Here is a 25,104-nt window from a genome sequence, read left to right on the forward strand (position 1 = left end):
TAGCCCCCAATTAACCAACAAATTTCCAAAATTTGTCTCCATATCACCCCTAATATTTCCCAAATTTCCTTAAAGTATAAACTTTGCGACTGATCTAGTTTTTTCAGAAAACTGAAAACAGGCATATGCCAATTAACCTATCAAATCAAAAGTAAAAGAACCAATAAAAATAATTATGTTTAAAACATGTCACATACAAATTCAAACACTTCATATTGAACATGTGCTGCAAGTTTGAATATTATGCGTAAAGCGTTTTAGTAAAACCAGTTCGAAAATAGACGACCAGATGTTTGCTCTCGGTATCAATATGTCGTCGGTTAGCGGGTTCATTTCTTCCATTGTTTTTCGCAATGTTTTTCACATCAGGCATATTCTTCAAGTGGCTGGATAGGTTCTTTTAAAGTACATCAGAAATGAAATCGTTCATAATTTCATATCTGACCTTCCTGTAGAGAGTTTTCATATAGAGTCCACATTCTGTAAACTACATAAAACTCACTGAAGAATTGAAAATTCTCAATGTGTTTTAAAGGTGTACGCTCTTATTTTTCTACAGATGCCAGAAATGTGGTGAAATTAAATTTTAATCTTCAAAAATTTTTGAACCCTCATACTGTCATAAGAACACTCGCGTATACTGACTTTAATTTCATTAATTTCCACAGAATGAACTCAAAGAAACAGTACAAATAATGAACACCAAATTTGCTGCTTAGTCAATGACAAAAAGTGTGCTGCTACTAATGCTGTTCAGTTAAACTACTGTTCAAATATTGTTGGTCAAACGGTCAAAATGATTGTTTGCTCTACATACAGGCAAAGTTTTCTGTCAAGAACTTACTGAAAGTCAGCTGCATCCTTCTTATCTTTAGAGAAGCTTCTCCGGATATGAGACCTGGAAATAGCAAGGTATGCGTGCACATATTTTAAGTAACTTAGTGAAAGTCACAAATGCATCCTCATAATTGATTCTTGGAACAATATTAGATTCATAAACCAAAATACACTCCAATGTATTTCATATTATTATGCAAGTGAGCCTTGAAAATTTTCTAGTGCACTTAAAAACATCGCATTTGTTTGTTTCAATTCTGCAGAAACCTAAATTTAATGAAGCAACCACTGCCCAGCAGAACTCAGTAACTGAGTTCAACTGAAAGAGCATACATGAGCTTTGATATAGGTGCAGATCGTACCTAAAATAATTGATATCAGCACTTATCTTTGCTAATTTGTGCAATTCTCTGTGCGTGAATAATAAACATACCAGTTCATAAGTTGTTTAAAATTGCTTTTCTTAGTGAAACAATCATTATACAAGCAAGATAGTGAACAAGAAAAGTAACTGTGTATTCAGAGGATGCAGTGTTATATAGTCATTACTGCAGAACGTAGCAGGCATTCAAGGTGAAAAATCTGCACATGCAAGCAGAAGGCATTGGATATGAAGCAAGATTACAAGATCAAGTGGCGAATGCTGCAAAAGTAGCAAACTTAACATTGTGTACAATTGTTAAGTGCTTTCAGCAAGGTCAATTGCACCTCTGTGCAACTGCACAAAATAAAGAAGAGAAGCTCACCCTGCTTTGAAAGGGCTGGGGGTAATGTACTGAGGCACGGTAGAGTTATTTGGCATCCCTCCAAATGGTTGAACCCTATTGAGGTCTATCACATATACAGCAACATTTGTTAAGGAAAATGCTCCAGCAATCTGAAAAGAGAAACAAATTAGGATGTAATCGCTGTAAATAAAATTTTGAAATATAAACAGCATGAACCAGTTATACCTTTTGCAACAAGCATGATGCAAGGGTACCCTTACAACAAACTGCAACAAGTTCAATGCTTATGCACCAGAACTACATAAACTTATGTTTACAATAAGCACATATTTACAATAAAGTGAGATACCAATGGTTGCTGTTAAAAGTATATATTCAAGGTACATGTTCACTTTGTCATTACTACAAGGGATGTAGGCACATGAAAGGTAGAAAGGTAGAAATCTACATAAGTAAAATAAAATATTACAAGCTAAGGCAAATATATAAGCCTACCATTCAAGGAATGGACCACATGATTACAAAATAGAAAGTGTCCTTATAGTGATAAAACGTAAACTAGACACTGGCAATAACAAAATATAACAAGCTAAGACATATATATAAGCCTACCATTCAAGGAATGGACCAAATGATTACAAAATAGAAAGTGTCCTTCAAGAGATAAAACATAAATAATAAAATATTACAAGCTAAGACATATACAGTGGTGCCACTGACAAACTGAGCTTTGGAGCAATTTTTGGAGCAGCAAAATCTTAATTTTGGAGCAGTTCGCAGAACCCAGATACAGATTTCGGAGCACATTGGCGCTAATAAATTCCAGCTGCTGGACACGTCCTAAGCTATTTCCAACACTTAAAATTGATAAGCGTTATTCCAGAAAGTATTTGCTTGCTATAAAACAATGTTGCTCTGCCTCTAAATACATGAGTTTCCCTTTAATTTAAATGAAGACAACAAACCTGTTCACACAGTGTGCTGTAATTAGTTTATTTCAAGTTGAGTGAAGCTGCTGAGATGTTGCCTTTTACATGATATGATTTTTTCGTTAACAGCCGACACTTTGTTATGTTTTCAACAAGGCTCAAGCATCAGTCAGAAACACCTGGTCAGACTCACACCTGGTCAGACTCAATGTCATTAATTCTTTTCCGAGCCAGGCCAGCCTTGATGAGCCCCTCGTAACGCTCAGTCATTGCTTCAGACGACACCAGGTACTTTTCAATGGTCTGTTTTTCCTCGCAAAGCTGAAGCCTCTGTTCAGCAACTGGCCGATTCACAACTGGCATCGACCGATTATTTTGACACCAGCAATTCAAACAAGCTCGATTATTCGGACTACTTTGAGGCACTATCACTGGCCCATAAATTTAAAGTATAAGTACGACCGAAATTTCGGACACCTTAAGGTACGCCATTCTATATAATTCGGACTCCGCCTGCCCGACTGCGTGCTAATTTGACCGCCGAGTTGAGCGGAAATAGCAATATTTTGGCGCTGATACGTCGCTGGCATCATCGCAGCATGGTGGTCGGCCATGTCGCCGACACCTCCTGGAAACCAAAACTAGCGAAGCCTACTTAATCCAGCACCGACCGCGCCCAAACTATCGGGCAAGCGAACTCCAGCAAGCCATTCGGGAGTGCATTTGCGTTGGCTCCAACCCGCCATGGTTGATCAGTGGCTATGGTGGCCTGCTGAGCACGAGGTCGCGGGATCGAATCCCGGCCAAGGCGGCCCCATTTCGATGGGGGCGAAATGCGAAAACACCCGTGTACTTAGATTTAAGTGCACGTTAAAGAACCCCAGGTGGTCCAAATTTCTGGAGTCCCCCACTACGGCGTGCCTCATAATCAGTTCGTGGTTTTGGCATGTAAAACCCCATAATTTAATTTTTTTTTTTCGGGTTGGCTCCGCACGTCCTGCGTTTATTCATTGACGTGTTAACTAGCGACACGGTCGCGGCGACTTAAGTAGAGATGCGTACTGACCAGATCGTAGGCAAGTGTATGTGCGCGCAGGAACGCGTTGACAAACTTCGGCTTTATTTTTGGACGATCCCTTTCCGAGATACTTTCACTTTCACGACATTTCGCACGACTAGCACTGGACAAGTTGACGGATGATAGCATTCCTGGCACACTACCAAGTATGCCGACTGACGCTAGTGACGTGAAATCCCACGAAAGTGAACGTATCCCCGAAAGTGGTCAAACGAGGATAAGGTACTTTTTTTTTTTAGCCACTGGCGGAATAAATTGTTCTTTTCTGGCGAATTTGGATATTTCTGACTCCCAATTATTTGGACTTTTAGGCGGTTCCTATCGAGCCCGAATTATCGGTCGCCGACGTATAGATAACGTGAAGTTCGATTTATGAAGCCGCTTTAGTCATGTGCGCTATGCACGTCTGTGGGCCACTGCGGCCACATACGTAATGCGCAGTCACTAATTTTGGCGCACTTCGGCGCAAAATCGTGTATTTTTATCAGGATGGCACAGGAAATCTCGTATGGCGCAATCTGGCGCATTTGGCGCAGGAGTGGGAACACTGCATATACATTCAAGGAATGGACTAAATGATTACAAAATAGAAAGTGTCCTTCTAGTGATAAAACGTAAACTAGACACTGGCACTCTCAACACATATGCAAGTTGATCCCATCCGAGCAAAGAATTTTTGCAAATAAACTGCTCCACAATATCAACTGCTTTGCACACCACCTGAAACTGATTACCTTGGTTTTGAAAGTTGAAATAATGAATTTCAAGAGGTGTACACCGGCAAGTGATATATGGGTGCACAGATTTTAACAGCAAAAGTTTTAAAAACTGCGCAACTGCACCCATATGGCATTTGTTTAAAATATAAAATTTGTTTACATCATGCAGAGCAAAGTGTGAACCAGAGGATGTCTGAAAAACTTGCAGAGAGACATAGGTTGGAGCTAGTAAATTTGTGATGCAAGAATTTGCAAGAAAATCAACCTATTGCACTATATTAAAACTATGGCGATCTCATCTGTGCACTGAATTTTAAAATTCGCATCTGCAGCTTCGGATTCTCCGACAAAATGTGCGTTAATGTGACAGGGTGGAAAAGCTAGGACAGTCATTGATTTCAATTCTGACTCTGATTACCATGTGTTGCAAAGGAAACACTCACGTTACGCTTTCCTTTAAATTGACTGCTGTTTGAGAGTGCACGAACGTAATTGTTGAACCATGGTAATATACATGAATGTCTTTCCTAACACTATTCACAAATGAAACAATTTAGCAGGAACCTCTTAGTATCTTTAGGTATAGCATATCACACAAATTGTAAGAATATAGATGGCACTGATGGGCACAGGAATAATCCAAGATTGTGTAAACAAAATATAGACCTTCCTGGTTACAGAAGGAGGAGGGGTGTATTTAACCTTCCCCGGTTATGCCTTAATGTTTACATTTTGTGAATGCTGCTATCAGTATGCAACAGCAATGTGAAGTCCAACAAGAAGATAATAGTATGTATTTGAGTCAATACAATCAATAACTAAAATTCAATGGTTGAAGAACAGAAATGTGTATGCATATAAGGACAAAAGCTAGTCACAGCTTTCTTCAGTTCAAACTTTTCAAAAGGGATGAATCGTAAGGAGAAGACCAAATATAAACTCACAAGCTGGTTTTGAGCGACAGAAATGTCAGCCACTCTATTCCATCCCATGACCAGAGTGTCACATGTTTTTACAGGCTCCCAGCAGTAAACCTTCAGGAAGTCTTCCGCACCACTAAAAAGGCAGGCACCATCGGGGTTGAAGAAGACACACCTGCAAAAAAAAAAACATGTTATGTGTGTGGTGCTTTTGATTACAAAAAAAAAAAGTTCTTAATGATAATGCATTGTTGCCTAACTGTCTGCATAATTTAAAGGGTTCTACAAAACCCGTGAATCATGAACTCTCACCCTAGGTGTCACGATGTGCACGATGCATCAATATGCAGATGTGCGAAGAGATTCGTAGCACATCCTCTCAACAGAGGTTGCTGCTGCGATAGTAGCGTTTTGTAGAACGCAAGCCTTCAGGCTCTTGTGCTTAAGGGGCCCAGTGAAGCAGTGTGCTACTAGCAGTGGCATATTTTACTTTATCCTCTCTTCATAATAAATTTTATGCTAATAGCACACATCGCGTGTCGTCATATTTTTAAAATGTATCTTATTTTATGTATCTTACAGTGAATGTCTTTAGGCCTATTGACCCTTTTCGCAGAGCAGTTTGTTTACGAGAAACGAGATGGCACTTTTGGCGGCACGCCGTACGTTGCCTCAGCGACAGCACATGAATACGAAACCATTACCAATTCTGCCGTTTCCGTGCAATCAGCTGTCGGAAATGAAACTGTGTTTTCGCTCGCCCACTGCACTCCAATCATGCTGTAAAATGTGGAGCGGTGGATTGAGGACGTTTGCAGTAGTTGGCCGGAAAAATAGTGACTGGCATATTCAGTAGCACACCCAGGATCTCTGCCAGGGGGAGGGGGGAGCAAGTACTTTGCATAATATGTAATTTCCTTGCTTTAGCCAGAGGAATCCAACACCAAATAAAATGCCTAATAATTATAATAATATAATGACACCAAGGATGATGACGATGTTTATTTCTTCAGCGTTTTACTCAAAGTAATTTACAAGACAGTGATAGAGTGTTTTTTGTTAATGAGGCAAAGTCGACCTCAAGCCACCTACTGAATTGTAATGGCACTGTGAACAGAGCATTGAAGCTACACGTTGGACTGGTGGGGCTGGACGCATGGGGGGGGGGGGGGATAACTTGGCCTCAAGGGGAGGGGGGGCTTACAACACCATGGTATATTTCGCACACGTTATCTACACACACCTACCCCAACTCGCATGCAAACGTATGTACACTCAATCGCCAATGTATTAAGAATATGTGAATGGGCACACACTTGAATCAATGTGCTAAAGCATGAGTAACAGCGACTACACCGACAACACACGAATGGTCGAAGCTTATTGTTTCGTTACGGTCCACAGGAATAAGCGAGTTACTAACGATACTACATATTTGCTACAAGCTATTACAAAAAACAGAACAGCTATGTTCCAAGCCCCGTGTGCAGCAAGAACAAACCTATTGCAACTGAGCACACATGCAAGCGATTAGGCAGAAAATAATCAAACAGTGACCGCACCGACAAGCTTCACTGAGTCAGAAACTATTTCACTAGTCAGAAACTATTTCACAGTCAGAAACTATTTCACAGTCAGAAACTATTTCAGAAACTTCACTAGTCAGAAAAGTATTTGCCAAATAAATAACGAAGAGGAAAACACACTGCTCCTGATTCAATTCCTGAGCGAAAAGCTTGGATAGCTTGGCATAGAGTTTTAGACTAATTTTTAGAACAAGCATGATATACGCTGCCCGCGCTGTTTGGACAAATCTTAATGAGCATCGAAAGCGCTTTTAGATGTCCTCTGAAGCTGTGGTCAAAGCTTTATGTCGACCACCCAGTAAGCATCGATGATATCCCCTCAAACAGAGGTCTCCTGAGCCGCACCGGACGTCATGCACATCCATTGTAAACACGGAGGCAATGGAGGCAACTGAGGCAAGCAATGGACGCGTCACCACGTGATCAAACATGGCAGCGCCCACGGGATCGCCGCGAAAAGGGTCAATATACAACTGTGTTGTGTATATATATATATATATATATATATATATATATATATATATATATACACACCTACAGTGGCGCACCGACGGGGGGCGGGAATTTCAGGTGTTGGTAACCCCCCCCCCTGCACGCATCCAGCCCCACCAGTCCAACATGTACCTAGAGTGCTCTGTTCATATTGTCATTACAATTCAGGAGGTGGCTTGAGGTCGAATTTTACTGATTAACAAAAACACTCTATCACTGTCTTGCATTTATTCCTTCACTTTTAAATTACTTTGAGCATAACGCTGAAGAAATAAACATCGTCATCATCATTGGTGTCATTATATTATTGTAATTATGAGGCAATTTATTTGCTGTTGGATTCCTCTGGCTAAAGCAAGGAAATTGCATATTATGTAATGTGCTTGTTTCCCCCCCCCCCTCGACCACAAAATTTCACCCCCCACCCCCCCGGCAGAGATCCTGGGTGCACTACTGCACACCTATATAATACAACTATATACAAGTTAAGGACTGCACAAAGAGTGATGGAAGGAAAAATGTTAGGCCTAACATTAATAGACAGGAAGAGTGGTGTGGATCAGAGAGCAAATGGGGATAGCCGATATTCTACCTGACATTAAGAGAAAGAAATGGAGCTGGGCAGGCTATGTAACGCAAAGGATAGATAACCGATGGACCGTAAGAGTTACAGAATGGATACCAAGAGAAAGGAAGCGCAGTCGAGGATGGTAGAAAACTAGGTGGGGTGATGAAGTTAAATCTGCAGGTGCAAGTTGGAATCAGCTAGCTCAAGACAGGGGAAATTGGAGATCACAGGGAAAGGCCTTAGTCCTGCAGTGGACATAAACATAGACTGATGATGATGAAAAATGTGTTTCATCCACCCCTCAAATTTCACAGGTCATGTACCATTAACAACCCATTACAGGGCCTTGGTGTCCCTTGGCCACGTGTGGCCCTTGTGCCAATAAACTTTATTAATCCCTTCACAGATTATAAAAGGCCACCAGTGGATGCTTTGTCCAAATGGCTGAGCAGAGCATGTTCACTGGTTGATGTACCAAAAAAGAAAATATAGATATGGTTTGTGTGCACGTGATTGGTCAACAACCACAGGCGATGCATATATCCCGATTGAAGAGACTTGCCACGCAAAAGGAGATGGACAGCAAAGGAAAGTTAAAGGAAAAGCTATAGACAAGAGATGTTACAGAGGCCGGTATTTTGTAGCAATGCCTTATGCCTTATTCTATACTAGTCTTATCATCCACCGCTCATAGCCGGCTGATCCCGTTGATAACGTGAGCGGACCGTCGCTCTGACCAGTGACCAAGCGCGAAAAGTGCGAAAAGGCATTAGCATCGGAAAGGCATCGCTACAAAAGCTGCTGTGAAGGGATCGACAGCTCAAATTTAAATACCCAGGCTTTGTAGATCGACAGAAACTTACTGAAATATTAATCTATTCTCACAGTGATGCTACTGAAGATGCTTTAAAAATTTTCCAAAACAATTTTCAACTGCAAGTTTTCCTGTTTCACAAAGCTAGTTAACACTGCCATTTGGGTGACAGCAACTTTACGCTTCAAACAAATTAAGGGCTATGCCTGCCAAATCTCAAGCTGACATGCAGCTGTCATGCAACACCTATAGGCAGCTGACATGCTACAGGCAGCTACACTACAGGCAGCTGACATGCAGCTGTCATATACACCTACAGGAGTTTTCTGGCAAGAAAATGCACTTAAAATTCAGAAGTCAAAAATAAGAATTACATATACATTTACAAGAGAGAGAGAGAGATAATATTTGGAAGAAGGCAGAGAGGTCGGCCTCAGCAAGGGTGCTCTAGCCTGCTATTCTGCATAGGGTGAGGGGGAATGGAGACGAGAAGGTGTGATGAGTGATGATGCACGATGGAGAAAGCAAGTTCAACATTCTGTTGATAAGCATTCAGAAATGTCACCCATGAAGCCACCACCAAGTTCCAGCTCATGGCTTCGCAGTCACTAGTTCAAGCAAAACTTCAGAAAAAAGCATAAAGAAGAAGCTGATGCGTGAGCTTTGCCAGAGTAAACAGCACAGGCACCAAGAAAAGGCAATGTGTAACAAAAATATATAAAGAGTTGCGATAAGTGCCTCCAGTACGGCAAGCACCTGCACTGAAATTTTAGTCACCGAAGTCAGCATTTAGCATTTTCTGAACGCTTCAGTTCTCATTATATCCATCTCCTTGCTTGCCTGTAGTGTTGCCTGCTTTATTCGCCCAATCATTCTTGGCTTCTTGGATACATTTACAGAGACTGCATATAAATGTGTGTGTTTACAGAATGTTCAGCTATACGCACAGCATATATGCCAGTTTGTGGTCATGTGATAAACCTCATGCTTCTGGGAAATGTGACAAACTTTCCCTGTCTAAATAAAATTAGAAGTTTTGGTTTATTTGTTAATCAGACACCGAGTTCTATCAATGGAATAGCACATCAGTTAATGTGCACAATTTTAGAAGACGTCCAAGTTGGCTGGCTGTTCCACTAAGCCTCGCAACATGATCCCACACAGTAATATCCTGTTCATATTTATTTTGATGAAGGATAGAAAAGTGAGTTTCTTTAGGAGTACTCAATATCTTCCAAAGCTCAATTTTCAATTGATTTATTTTCTATATAGCTTGCCTTACACACTGGACAACATTAGACAACAAACCGAAATAATGACAGGTGTGCATATGCGATGAAATTGAATTAAGTAACATGTAACAAATGCTACAGTGTTTTAGGTAAATGCCAGTGGGAGTAACTGTGACCAAGATACTTGTGAAAAGAAGATAATTCAGTTAGGTAAGAACTTGTTCGACAGCACTGAGAAAGTAGTCCCCATATTTAGAAATGCTTCACGAATAACTTCACTATCATTTTTCTTGAGGAGCAGGAGGAAGAGGGGAGGGGGGGGGGGGGGGGGGCTTAGTAAAGGAACCAAATTCATCATCTTGAAACAAAACTACAGTGGAAGCTCACTGTACCTGACAACACCAGAGTCACCCTCAGTAGAAGAGACAAGATTGAAGTTCTCCAGGTCCCAGAACTTGACTGTGCTGTCTGAGCTGCCACTTGCCAGGAGAAACTCATTAGGGTGGAAGTCGACATCATTTACAGGCCCACAATGGTCCCGAAACTCTGACAGCATCTTGCCTGCAGGCAGGTCCCAAAGCTGCATAGTGAAATTTGCAATCCTAGGCAATTCAGGCCAGGAAATGAAAACACCAATACTTCACACATGATGTGTCTAGAAACAAACACCAACTAAAGAATAATAAATACCTGCCAAAGAGTAAATAAGTAGTGCCATCGAGGCAAAAATATTGTTATTTGCGAGACTGCTTGCTCTGTAATGGTAACACCATCGTTACCACGAAAAAAATTTTTTATTGTCGACTTTCAACTTCGGTCTTGTTTTGAGCTAACTTGCATACAGTTTTTAAGTAACTAAAATGTGACCTTCGAAATACTGTAATAAAAGTAATAAAAGCAGTTACAACTTCAATCACAGCTCTGCAGTAGTCCTGCTTCTCAGCTATTTAACGTAACTGAATGACTTAACACATATAAATGAATACGCTTTCAATCTAATGAAATAAGTCAAATACAATACCTTCCATGCACTGCAGAAAACAGAACCACAAACACAAATTGGAAACAACTCATATCACATCACTAAAGGATGTCCTTCAAGGCACAATTGCTTACTTTTGTTTTCCACAGCATTTCCTTATTTCTGAAAGAACGGGCAAAACAGTAACAAAAACACCAAGAACACCAGTACAGACTCAACATGGATCATGTCTTATCCTCCCATTAAGCTGTTAAATATAATATGGCATTCAAACATGTGCTAGAGAGTTATGTGTGTGTTCAATATGTAGATATAACAAGGTCAGCAAGTGGGCATGTGCTAGCAACGCACCTTAACGCTGCCATCCTCACTCCCTGATGCAATCCATCGCCCATCAGGACTGAACTTGAGGCTATTCACACATTTGTTGTGACCCTGCATAGAGAAATCAAGTGTGGGAGACAAACGACATGCTTGTAACGAAGCATACCAAATAAAATGCACGAGAGCATCGACTAAAAATCCATGTGATCTTATACTATGGCAATTAAACCCCTACAAATTAAGTAAACGCCAATAAAAACTACAGGCTGTCCTTGCTCAGAGAAAAGGCTAGTACTGCATGTATATGTTGCCATGCACCCTGTATTGCTGCTTTATTTCCATGCTAGCAGACACAAAAATCTAGTGCAAAGATGAAGCATAGAGTAAATAAGGCATGAAGTGAGTGATCATTTCATGCTTTTTCATTCTGCCTTTCATCTTTTACCTGGTTTTGTAAACCCTGAATCAAACCAGACTATATCCCATTTCATACTTAGCAGGCAATGCAACACTGCAGAAGCTATACATTAGCAGCTATGGTGTTGGGCTGCTAAGCACGAGGTCGCGGGATCAAATCACGGCCACGGCGGCCGCATTTTGATGAGGGCGAAATGCGAAAACACTCGTGTACTTAGATTTAGGTGCACTTTAAAGAACCCCAGGTGGTCCAAATTTTCCGGAGTCCCCCACTACGGCATACCTCATAATCAGATGGTGGTTTTGGCAAGTAAAACCCCATAAATAAAAAAAAATCTATACAAGTAGTGCGTTCACAGAAGACGCATTCCACACACTTTACTACAACTTGTGAACATCAGCTTAAGCCAAACCACATATTATTTGTGCACCTCTGTGCCAAGGGGGGATCCAGGGCAGCCTCAAGGAGGGGGAGGGAGGGGGGAGGGGGGAGGCGGCCTCATCTAAAAATTCAGTGAACTGCAGTGGGGGCCTGACTGCACACTGAATATTGTCAGCGCTGAAGTGCCAGCATGTCTAAACAACAAAAGTGGGTGGGGCTAGTGACATAGAAGTATTAGACTTCACATTACCTGAAACTACATAACACCCACCTATGTCTTTCTTTCATGTGTGGCACACTATTTTTGGTCTTGATAGTGAGCAATGAGAAAAGACTATCTGGCCTTCATAGCATTGCCTACTATGTATGAGACAGAGTGTAGCCAAGCTTGCAATCTTATTTTCATGCCACTATCAACGTGATGCTCAAGGTGAAGCTCCGAGAATGAAGCTCCGGACTTTCACAGGAATCTGGTGTTTCAGCAATAATAGTTTTTGCCAAGTGGTTTTTTTCTTTGCCCTTGTTACATCACTAAACAAAACACAACTACGGATGTAAAAATTGAACTGCCAGGAGCATGCCAGCTGAATAAAACCACTGCTCAGATACCGAGATGACTTCGGTATGCAGAGTAGCGCCCTCATCATCTATCATAGTTGTCATACAGCAGTGAGATTAAAGCATTATTAAACTGACCTAATTGTTCCGTGACTGATAAAACTGGACAGTTCAACAAATGAACAAAGGGCAGAGAATGACAGGAACATGCCATTAATGAATGCAATGGCTTCCAAATCCTGGAAACTCAAGCTCAAGTCATAGGAGCACTACGAATTGTTTTTGACATTGATAGCCTCAACTGCAGATAGGACACAAACATTAAAATTAATTTTGAATGACTTACAGGACTTGCAAGTTTGAACAAAATGCATATAGCATAAAAATGAAAGGGAAAAACTAGGCTAGAACCTTAGCACCACTAACCCTCTAAATACCTCTAAATATGAGACAGCGCACTTAGATTGTCATAATTGTGATGCCTCGACATTTGTGCGCATGTGCATCACAGGCAAGCTTGCACACTTTCATTTAACAAAGTGATGTTTCTATACCTTGGATCTCTTACAAACTTGCGATTGTTTGTACACTGTGATGCACTCATGTATATCCAACACACCTACAGTTTTCTGTTAGACGCCTCCAAAGTTGGTGAAAGTGGGTGAAGTACGCCTATAATACTATAAAGAAATGCTTAACCAACAATGGGATCGAATCTCTGTCTTCTAGCACAGCAGCCCAATGGTCGGAATCTAACCACTAAGCCATAATCTCATGCATGATTCTCTCATGTCAAAGTCATTGGCGCTTCCGTCATGTGCCAGTTTCTCACATTCTTGCCTTGTGACAGACAGCAAGCACTTTGAGATGTTGTATTCGACTGCACTTCTTTCAGGATCAGCCCATATTTTCTGTTAGATATCTCCCAAGTAGGTGAAGTTCGTCTATCTCCCAAGTAGGTGAAGATCGTCTATCTCCCAAGTAGGTGAAGTTCGCCTATAATGCCATCACATTAAAACCGACACCCTCACATTGAGATAGCATGAGTCATGTTGACAATACTGTGACGTGAATGCTTCCTTCAACTGCTTTTTACATCTGCAATTTTCAACAATAGAACTAACTTGAAAAAAAAGATAGTAAGTTACAGTACCTATCAAGAAGCATAAGTTGTATGTGGTATTTTCTAACAGTGAACAGTCAGCATGCTTTGCTCTATTCTGTACTCTAACATGTGCTATCTCATTTGCATCTCATCTTCTGCAACTACTCCCTTTAATAAATAAGAAACGGTAGATCTGAATAAAAATTAGAGCGTCATTTAAAACTATCATTCAAAACTAGCAAAATGTAAAAAACTTCTACTGCAAGGTGCTTTTACAGTCAAATATAATAAAAACTGGTAAAAAAAGTCATGTATAAATCACATTAGGCATACCTTGTAAGTGTATATACATCCCTTTTTTCTTGTATCCCAAAGCTAGAAGAGAACAAAAATAGAACAATTATTGAAACATAATGTATTGCAATATACCACATATCTTCTATCTAATTTACATATACATTATGTCTTTTAATGTGAACATCAACTTGCATCACCACCGGTAAAAGCAGCCAGTATAGCAGAACTTTAAGAGCCATGAAACACAAATTTGGTAACATTCAAGCCATGCAAGATATGAGTAACTAGGCCCATTTTGTACATATATACTTCATCTTGTTTTAGAGCCTATCACAATTAAGGGTTGTCAAAATCAACTGAATGTAAAATGAGAAAGTAACAAATAAAGTCAATATTCTCTACTGATAAACAGCAAACATTAAAGAAGCTACATTAAAGAAGCTACAGAAAAGGAGGAAACCTGGTCTTAAAAGTGGTAGAAAGCATTTAAACAGCACTATAATGTAGCAAGTAAAGTGAACCTCTATTTCATCAGCGCCCATGTGCCAACAGCATAAATTCAAATGCAAACAATTCCGAAACTACTCCTATGCGTTGTTCCATTTCCAGATACACCTGCATTTGTAACACTGACTTATTTAAGATACCAAGATGTACACTTGGGACTACTCCATGCTCATAAACTGGCTACGGAGCAATTAAACGTCGCACTTGCACATAAATATGCGTAACAATAATTCTGATCAGTTATTTCCTGTTCATGTTTCAACTTATGCTGACGGTAGATTGTTGATGCCTGTGACATGCTCATATCAGCTGCACAAGAACACATAAAGCAGAACAGGCATGAGCTTTTGTGAGCTGACACCGACTGCTCAATTTAAAAGGTTTTATTAACTTATTAGATTTTGTGGACCACAAACAGTCATTGGGATTTTATAAAGGTACAGCAAAAAATCAATTGTGGGGGTTTAACACCCTGAAATTGCACAGGAAGATATGAAGGGTGTTGTAGGGCGGGCAGGGCGGTACTTCTTTGTACATCCTTACATGTGATGTATTTTTCAAAGTCTACTGGGCATTCAGCATTCTAAGACACTGGCAAGGAAAAAAGTGCCAAGGATGCAAAGCCTCTTAGACTCAAAATTATGACAGTTAATAAAAGAAAGCTTTCTGCTATAGCATGAAAAGCTAGTGGTGATGTTGTACGCTGCAAGATTATTGTACACTTCACATACTTAACAGAATCGATCACGCTAGTTCATATGCCACATGGTGGCGTTTCATCCAAGTAAATCTAATCTCATCAGTAAATCTCATCACTATAAGACACTGCACGCTCGAAGCATGACTAATGCAAATCACTAATGCAATTCGCTGCAAAAATTCAGGGAACATCGCAACAGTTTAATTATTGGCTGACTTCTACTGAAATCTTACATGATGCTCACTTAGGGCATGTTGCCATATAGGTCTGTCAATGAAACAAATTACTTCGTTTTTTTTTTTTTTTTAAGCCAAGAAATCTCAATTGAGCAAAAATTTCAATGTAAATAACTTTTCAGCGTTTCAGGTTCAGTAGGTTGAGTATCATCCCTAGTATTTATTCAAGGCTATATGGTTTCAGATATCACAAAAGGTTTTTTTAGTGCCGAGTGCTGCCATGGTTAAAGATAAAGTACTGCTAAATTACTGCACAACTGCAAATGTGGTGACTGTACTTCGCCAAATGTTTTGAGACTGAACCAAAATGAAATGTGGTGTACAACATGACCTAACTTGAAAATGTAGAAAACTGCAATCCAATGAGTGACACACCATCTGCAGCTTGGAAGGAAAATCTAACAGGGATGTTGGTTAGAACTGTAGCAGATGCATGATTTAGATTAGGTAGAGAAAGAAAATACTCATACAATACCTTTATAGTAGTGTCCATTGACCCTGATGCCAAAAATTCTGCGTGAGGGTGAAAATCCATGCATCGCACATTTCCCTTGTGACCTGTGAGTGTCCGGACCACTGCAAAGTGCACAAATACATTAGAAAAGAAGTCCTACTAAGAAAAATCAAAAAGTAAACATAACATAACAAGCAATTACCTTACATGCCAGTTATCTGCGATATACAGCAACATTTGATTTATACATACAGCCAATAATAAGCATATCTGTGCAACACCACAACTGTGCAAGGTAATTCTGGCATGCTAAATTAATGCCCACTTCCTTCTATAACAAACAGACGAGACAAACATGGAATGCATAAAATTTTAGGTTGACAAATGTGAATCAAACATCCAATGATACGTCACATCTTTACGAGGTACACTAATATACATAATATGCAATTATCCAGTGTTCACAACTCAATCCAGGGTCTCAAATAATACTGAAAAATATACATTTTTCAGCTGCATGCATTTGGGTATAAAATGCACACTAAGTTAACAACAAAGGAATAAGCAGCACAGGAAACTGACTACACACACGTTTCTGTGCCCCTGTTGAAAGTTTCTAGCCATCTTATCGGTACATTATCTTTCTCTTTTATGCTAGTGAGCAATATTCTCACAAATCAAACCAACTGCCCATTCTCAGCAGTTACTTTGACACCTATGTTTAACTGCTTCATTTCAATTTTAGTTTCAATTGTCGTTTTAGAAACATTTAAAAGCTACGCTGACAGCCTACATGAAAACAGTTTTCTTGAAGGCTTCACAGAGTTCATTCACAACACTATTAGTTTACGGTGTTTCATTATTACTATAGTCAATTCCTGTTAATGCAATACAGGCGGGACCAAAAGTTTTGGTTGAATTATTTGAGAGATGAATTTACCAATATACCAAGATGAAATTACCAATATACCAACAGCGATAAAATTAACGATTTCAAATCTTTTTATTACTTGAACTACATCGTCATCGACGGACTGCTTCAATACAGCATAACTGTACATTTCATCATTGGCCAGTGGCCCATAGACTTCAACACTATCGTCAAAAGAGACATCACCCAAGGCACAGTGCAACTCATCGTCATCACTGCAGGACAGGTTGCTGCCATCACTGTTGTCGCCCAGGGAACCAGCAGTGTCTTCTGAATTTCTTGTGTTTTCAAGACTTTTGTAACCACTGTGCACATGAGGGGGCACCAGTGGGGGGACAAATTAATCGGAGCAATATGCTTTCGCATTCTAACTAAATGAGTTTTCCTTCCATAGCAATTTATGGTTTTTTGCTGGGTTTTTCCAATGTGTTTGAATTAAGGAAAAAGTCGAATTACCCCAAGTCCAATTAACGGGAGTTGACTGAATGAAAGTCTTTCAAAACGCAATTAATAAGCCCATTCCAAGAGAGTTTCATGTTTTTAAGCCAGAAAGCTTTCATGACCATATAGCGGTCTATCAGAGTTGACAGTTGTTCAAGACATTGAATACATTAGTCACTGCTTTCCCTTGTTATGAGTGTAGTTGAACTGGGGTCTAGTAAGCATGTACAGTGGAATCTCGTTGATACAACCTTCACGGGAACCGGTAAATAAAACGTATCATCCGAAAATCGCATTATCCGAAATATATTGTTCCTAAGACACTGGCCGGGAAATGAACAAAAACGTATTATCCCGAAAAACTTATTATGCAGAATCGTATCAACGAGATTCCACTTTATAGTCTTTTCAGTCACTGCATTTTCATTTAAAGGTGAGTTCAATGAACCAGTGCACTACAGCTTGGAGAACAATTCCTATTTTTACAACAGAAACTCAGCCAAGTAATACTGACACATTATTGAAGATCTAAAACTCCACTACATGCTTCTCACAAGTAAAAGGATCAGACTTATTAAGTATGAAGGTTAAGAAGCACTTATAAGATTTTTAAATTTTATGCTAGTGTTGGTGTCGAAATACCGGACCTGGCGTCATCGACACTATCGGGAAGTCATGAAAGAGTAAAATTTGCTGACGTTGTGCAGCCAAACAGCTAGGTACGATTATGCTGCTCATAAAAAAAAAGTCGCAGTTTCGCTTAAAAGGCGAGGCATCGATTGCGATAGCAAATTAGTACACAGCTATATGAAGTAAGTATAGTAGTATTATCGGCCATATAAAGTTGTAAATATTCGCTTACTAACTAAATAAACAAGCACGGTGTCACGCGCGAACAAGTAAACATGAACACATCTCGTTCGATGACCACGTAAACTAGTCAAAACGCTGGAGTGAGAAAGCGCGCCAGCGGCAGCGAGCAAATTTACCTTCGCGCTGGCTCTCGCTTCAACGCGAACTAAACGTCGAAAGCACAGCGCATACGAAGCTACCGGCACTCGGCGCTTGCACTTTGTACCCATCGCAGATCGCTTTGAAGATGAGGCCCCCCGCGGGCGCACACTTCGGCCACATCGCAGATCGCTTTCAAGATAGGCGGCCGCGCGGCAGCTTCGTGAGCAGCAGCCGCAATAGCAGAACGCACCCCCCCCCCCCCCCCCCACCGTCGCCTCCTCACCGTGCCTCGCGCGCGAACGAAGACCGCGCGCGCTTCCGGCCGCCTTCTATACGGAACCTCACGGCGACGAAGACGGCGACGGCAAAAATGCGCTTGGAGTGTTCATACAATTGCTATCGCAATAAAAAATTAAATAAACAGTGCTGAGCGAGCTTCTCCTGTTTGCGCTATCATGTGGCAATCGCAGTGAACGCGGGAACGGGGAGAGCAGGTGTACCATGACATCATGACGTCACGATGCAAACGAAACTAGCTTGTAAAAACAAGCTCCCGAAAACTACATGACACCCTCACCCTACCCTGCACGTAGCAGCAGCAGCAGCAGCAGGTGCGTGCGTGTACGCGTGCGCGTTTGCTGCATGAACGCGAGAATCTTGCAGACAGCATGCGCAGATCAATGCGAACGCCGGCAGAGCGACGGAAGAGTATGCAGTAGTACACGTGCTCCAACGTACGTCACAAGCACCGTGTCTCGAACCCTGTGTCATGGTGCACGCGATCTCCGAAAACCGACAGCGTTTGCCAGTGCCAAATGCAAATGTTATCAGTCTGCTTGCGCAACGCGACCGTGGTGTAGTGGTTAGAATGCCGGGTACCGCAAGGTCGCTGAATAGATCGTGTATATAAGCTTCATTTTTTCTTCAGTCGTGCCGTACCTGAAACCAAAGCGTGACGAACCAACGAATACGATCGGCCGGTTTCCTAGTTCGTAACGGCTGTTCGAAAACAAAATAAAAACAAACTCTGCCGCGCACTTAAACTGCTTTTACTGTAACCCGGTTTAGTGATAGAACGCGAGGCCCCGTTACGTATACGCTCTCGGTTTCTCGGTCACGAGGGTCGGCAGTTCAAGTGTCGGAGGGCACATAAACAAGACCGTGAGGCCCAACGGCATTGACTCCGTGAAGGCTAGAGATTATGCAAACGCTCTAGAAAAGGCAACGTCAGATGGCGATATCGCGCTCTTCGCATATGCCGGCTAGGTCGTATAAGAGCGCTCGGCGTACACTCGAGCGCGCACTCTAAAAATATAACCATAACAGAAATAAAAAGTACAAAAATAAACGCAATCTCATTGAGCATAAGAAATGCGCGAGAGAACATACGGCTCTCAGCGGCCAGCTCAAACGCAACCGCTTTTAGCCACCCATGTGCTTCGGCTGACGCGAGAAGGCGCCACGAATTCGAGGGCACATAAACACGACCGCTGCACCAAGGCGCACACTGCTTATTTAAAAAAAGAAAGAAGAAAGAAAGAAAGAAAGAAAAGAGAAAAACCGCTGCATATATTTGCACAACGATGTCTCATTCACGGCACCCTCAAAGTGAAAAAGAACGAAAGAAAAAATAAGTGCACCAAACGTCACTGGGTAACGCTTGAGTTCTGGCGGTCAGTGCAGTGCATGATTCATCCTAAACGAGAGCTGTCAGCATATAATCGGCAAAAGATGTGTGCAGTCATAAGGACTGTCACCAAAAAGCTTGCCGTGGTGGCCTTAGTGGCTATGGAGTTGCGCTGCTAAACACGAGGTCGCGGGTTCGATTACCGGCAACGGCGGCCGCATTTCGATGGGGGCGAAATGCAAAAACGCTCGAGTACCGTGCATTGGATACACGTTAAAAATATCCAGGTGGTAAAAATTAATTCGGAGTCCCACACTACGGCGTGCCTCATAATCATGTCGTGGTTTTGGAAGCACGGGAATTTATATAAACTACAAGTTTGCCCGCAACGGCCGGCGCCTCTATGCACATTCACCTACTAAAACACCAATGAAAAATTCACGCAGAAACTCCTCTGGGAGTTGTCTAAGTATGCGTAAGCATTGTGCCACTTGCTCATCCCCACGCAGCCCGGTGCCATTATCGATATTACCAAACTTGATCCGACCAGTATACACGACAGCGCTGCGGCGACACGAACTGCTGCGGACGGCGGCGCAAGGTGAATTGATGACGCAAGCAAACTACTGCAGGTGGCGGCGCCAGGTGCGCTGATGACGTTCCTATCATTATAAGCCGTTATCGCTCTTTAGCGCCTTAACCATCTGCGTCGAATTACGAACAGTGATCAAACGTACTCCGGCGGCGGCTCGGTGGCTTAATCAGCTAAGGCGTTGCGCTGCTGAGCACAAGATCGCGGGATCGAATCCCGGCCGCGGCGGCCGCATCTCGATGGAGACGAAAATGCAAAAACGCCCGTGTGCTTGCGTTGTAGTGCACGTTAAAGAACCCCAGGTGGTCAAAATTAATCCGGAGCCCTCCACTACGGCGTGCCTCATAATCAGAACTGGTTTTGGCACGCAAAACCCCAGAATCAATCAAATCCGGCGGCGTATTGCGAGGCCGCGCGGGCCCTATCTTGAAGGCGATCTGCGCTGGGGACAGAGTCACAGAGTACGCCTGATAGTTGCGTGTGCGCTGTGTTCTCGCCGATTAGTTCGCGTTGAAGCGAGAGGCAGCCCGACGGTCAGTTCGCTCGATGCTGCGGGCCCTATCTTGAAAGCGATCGTCTTACGTGACGGATAGGCATAGTTACCCTCGTTATGTAGGCATAGAAATGCTTACGCATTTATTTAAAAATTAAATTATGGGGTTTTACGTGCCAAAACCAGTTCTGATTATGAGGCACGCCGTAGTGGGGGACTCCGGAAATTTGGACCACCTGGGGTTCTTTAACGTGCACCTAAATCTAAGTACACGGGTGTTTTCGCATTTCGCCCCCCATCGAAATGCGGCCGCCGTGGCCGGGATTCGATCCCGCGACCTCGTGCTCAGCAGCCCAACACCATAGCCACTGAGCAACCGCGGCGGGTACGCATTTATTTAAAAGTGCAGTACCTGAGGCAGAGGAAACCATGCTCTCGCACGCGCTCCCAACTCTTGCACGAGGGCCTTTTACTTTGTGACGAAGGCTCTAGACATGCCGTTGTAAATTATTGCATAGCTACGCTTCTGTTTCCGGAGAGGTGGTGGCTGACGCTCACCGCCTGTAGCTGCAACAGCTGCATCGTATCAGAGACCCTTCAAAACGCACGGCTCGAGGTATCACCGCCGCATGGTGTACATGTACCAGCTCGCTGCTTTCGAAAGCCGGAGCGGTTCTCTGGGAAGCGATCAATGCGTCTCGGGAAACCGCCGATGTGCTCGCTGCGGTAACTGGTTCACTCTCTGCCCCCGTTGCTAAAGCATGCAAACGGGGCTTTCCTATAGCTGCATAATGACAACGTGAGTTATCGAAAGCTGCACTTTCGGAGTGTTAGCAACACGGGAATTGTTTAGGAGCTGCAGATGGCTGCTTGATAAGCGAAGTGGCGCGAACGCTGAAATCTCTCTCTGCATCTGCCCGACGAGCTTTGTAATTATGGCAGAAAAGTAGGGGCAAATCAAGAACGCAGAGACAATATATACATGCGCCTCCAAACCACCTCATCTATATAGTTACCCTCTGCTTTCTTATATTTGTATCCATTACCACGTCTTCGCCTTGCTCAGGTGCTTTCTTGTGGTGAAACTCCTCGTTCTGGTTTGGGGAACTTGGGATCAACCGGGCCATTCCATCCATGGTACAGGACTTCGGCAACGCAAGCAAAACAGGCTTGTGTACGTGGGGTTTGCGAGGAGGTATTTTGGACAGAAGAACAGGAAAATACAAAAGACACGTTTGTGCTGAGACCTGTATTCTCCACACCTGGATATTACGGTAATTAGTGCGCTTGGTGCGTGACCGCGGCATGCTCACTGCATGCTCTACATGCCGGTGGAATTTCTAAGGGAACTACATCTGAGGTTACCTATAGCGATGCTCATGCGCGACTAGATTTGGTGCCACTGCGCCATGTAATCGTAAATCAGCGATTCGGTCGGCCGTGCGGATTTAGCTATATAGCTGAAGAACTGACACGTAAAAAGTGCTTTTTTTTTTCGACGCCCCCTCTCTGCTCCGACAACATGCTCATAATCCCTGAATACAATGGAACGGCGTTTTGAAATAATTATACCTGTACTGTGAAATAAGGAGCAGTGGGGATGTGTCTGTGTGAGAGAACGACGAGAGACATAAGCCTTGTGTCGTGCTCGATCGGCTGTGCTACCTCTCGCTACTTTATCGTGCTAGTCGCGAACGCTAACTTCCCCAAGTGCTTCGTAACATTTGGTGGAAGGTGCTGGACCTGCTGCAAACCTGGATGTCCGCAGCCGGACAATCCCTGTCACATCTCCCATGCCTGAGGAGACTCGTCCTACCGATCCACCCCCGGCACCGCCTTCGGTCGTCTGTCCTGGTGCGCCACGCCAACGGGATCCTCCCGTATTCAATGGCACTGACGATCATGACGTAGAGGACTGGCTGTCATCGTACGACCGAGTGAGTACCCACAACAAATGGAATGACACTGACAAGCTTGGTTACGCACCGTTCTACCTGTCCGGGGTCGCCCATCTTTGGTTCCGCAACCATGAGGCTGACTTTTCTACCTGGACAGCATTCAGAACGAAACTTCAAGAAGTATTCGGTCGCCCTGCTGTGCGTAAACTTCGGGCTGAACGACAGCTTCGCTGTCGTGCCCAACAAACGGGCGAAAGCTTTACCTGCTACATTGAAGATGTAGTTGACATTTGCCGGAGTATCAACCCAGATATGTCCGAAGATGACAAAATTAAGAACATATTGAAAGGCATCGACGATGACGCCTTCCAAATGCTCTTGGCAAAGAATCCGCAGACGGTCAACGACCTCACCTCACTTTGCCAGAGCTATGAAGAGCTACGCAAACAACGGCTTTCTACGCGCCGAGCTTCCGCTCCGGACGTCGCGCTTTCATCTCTGGGTGACGGTGCCAGTGCTACTTCTTCCAGTACAGCAATCTTCGACCAAATCAAGCAATTTGTACGAGAAGAAGTGGCCCGCCAGCTCTCTCTTCTGCCCGCCAGTCAGGTGTCGGAGTCACCCTTGTCTCCTGATCTCCGTCAGGTGATACAAGACCAAGTCGCTAGCGCCGTGCCACTTGCTCATCAATCGCCTCCTACGCCTGTTCCACTTACCTACGCTGCCGTTGTCGCAAATCCAAGGCCTCCGTCTGCATCTATTCAATCCAGACTTACCAGCGCTTTTCCCTCACCTCCGCAAGTAGCTGCAACATATGCGCCTCCAAGCAGCTACTGGCCGCCACAGCAGCCCGTGCGCCCACCTCGCCAATATATCCATCAGTCTCAGCCCGCTGTTCTCAATCCATGGCGCACTCATGACAACCGCCCTATCTGTTATTTTTGCGGCCTGCCTGGGCATGTAGCACGGTTTTGCCGCCGGCGCGGGTGGTATCCTTCGGATTCTCCGAGGGCACCAAGCAACGGTTTCGACTCGGCGTTCCGTTCCGCTTCTGCCGCTCAGCAATTCGAAGCCTCACCTCCTGCTTCCCGAAGCTTCAATACCCGTCGGTCTCCGTCACCCCGTCGGCGTTCTCTGTCGCCGCTTGTCCGCCGCCCTGAAGCTCTCCGAGAGGAAAACTAAGGAACGCAGTTCCGGAGGCAAGAACTGCGATCTCCACGAACTGCTCAAGACCTAATTTTTTTCCTGCGAACGTCCTTGAAGTTTATGCCGAAGACATTGTCGTCCATGCGCTTGTAGACACGGGAGCAGCAATATCAGTGATTTCGAATCAGCTTCGTCTTCAACTAAGAAAAGTCGCGACGCCATATTCTGCTGTTTCCTTACGCACAGCAAGCGCGGCGCCGATTGAACCCTTAGGGAAGTGTACCGTGCGTGTTCTTATAAGCGGCACTTTATACCGTGTTGAGTTTGCTATTCTGCCCCGCTGCTCCCATGCCATGATTTTAGGATGGGACTTTCTGTCATCTCATCGTGCCGTTATAGATTGTGCCCGTGCTGAACTTGCTCTGTCGCCATTCGGCCCCAACGTTTTTGAAGACACTGATGACGCTTCCGGTCGTGTGCTCGTCACCGCCGACACCGAGATTCCTCCATACTCTGCCGCACTTGTGCCCGTATCCTGCGTTGGCTTTTCCGACTCCACAGTTCTTTTCACGCCGTCTAAACTTGTTGCTCGCCGTCATCCCTTCTTGCTTCCTTTTGCCCTTCTTGCCATTCGACAAGGTTCCAGCGCACTTTATGTATCGAACCTGTTTCCTTGCACTGCTAGACTGCTCCACGATGAGTGTCTTGGTTATGCTGATGCAATCGAGCCAAGCTTCCTTTATGATGTGCCTGACGACCCGGATTCTCCTCAGGTTGACGCTCTGGCCCTTCAAGTTTCTCCTCCGACGCCGCCATGTGACCCAACATTTTCCCGATGTATTGATCCCAACCTCACTCCAAGTCAGCACGCCCAGATCGCCAATCTCCTTGACCGCTTTCGCACTTCATTCGACCTCCAACCATCTCGCTTAGGTCGCACTTCCACTGTTGTCCATCACATCGACACCGGCAACCATGCGCCTTTACGCAAGAGGCCGTATCGTGTATCCGCCACGGAGCGTGACGTCATCGCTGAGCACGTTGGAGACATGCTCCAACGCGGTGTCATACAACCTTCGCACGGTCCCTGGGCTTCTCCTGTTGTGCTTGTCAAAAAGAAAGATGGCACAATTCGCTTTTGCGTGGACTACAGGCGC

General features: G+C 43.5%; 1 protein-coding gene across 1 annotated transcript in view; it reads right to left on the reverse strand.

The window, feature by feature from the left end:
- LOC119463446 (katanin p80 WD40 repeat-containing subunit B1-like) overlaps positions 1 to 25,104 on the reverse strand; it is a 171,883-nt gene that overhangs the window by 80,324 nt on the left and 66,455 nt on the right. The window contains 7 exon segments of the mRNA XM_049668221.1: positions 845 to 898; positions 1,584 to 1,714; positions 5,236 to 5,386; positions 10,296 to 10,483; positions 11,237 to 11,320; positions 14,005 to 14,046; positions 15,887 to 15,987. Of these exon segments, the coding sequence (XP_049524178.1) occupies positions 845 to 898; positions 1,584 to 1,714; positions 5,236 to 5,386; positions 10,296 to 10,483; positions 11,237 to 11,320; positions 14,005 to 14,046; positions 15,887 to 15,987 (751 nt within the window).

The sequence above is a fragment of the Dermacentor silvarum genome, chromosome 1 (genome assembly GCF_013339745.2).
Source record: "Dermacentor silvarum isolate Dsil-2018 chromosome 1, BIME_Dsil_1.4, whole genome shotgun sequence".
In the NCBI taxonomy this organism is placed as follows: domain Eukaryota; kingdom Metazoa; phylum Arthropoda; class Arachnida; order Ixodida; family Ixodidae; genus Dermacentor; species Dermacentor silvarum.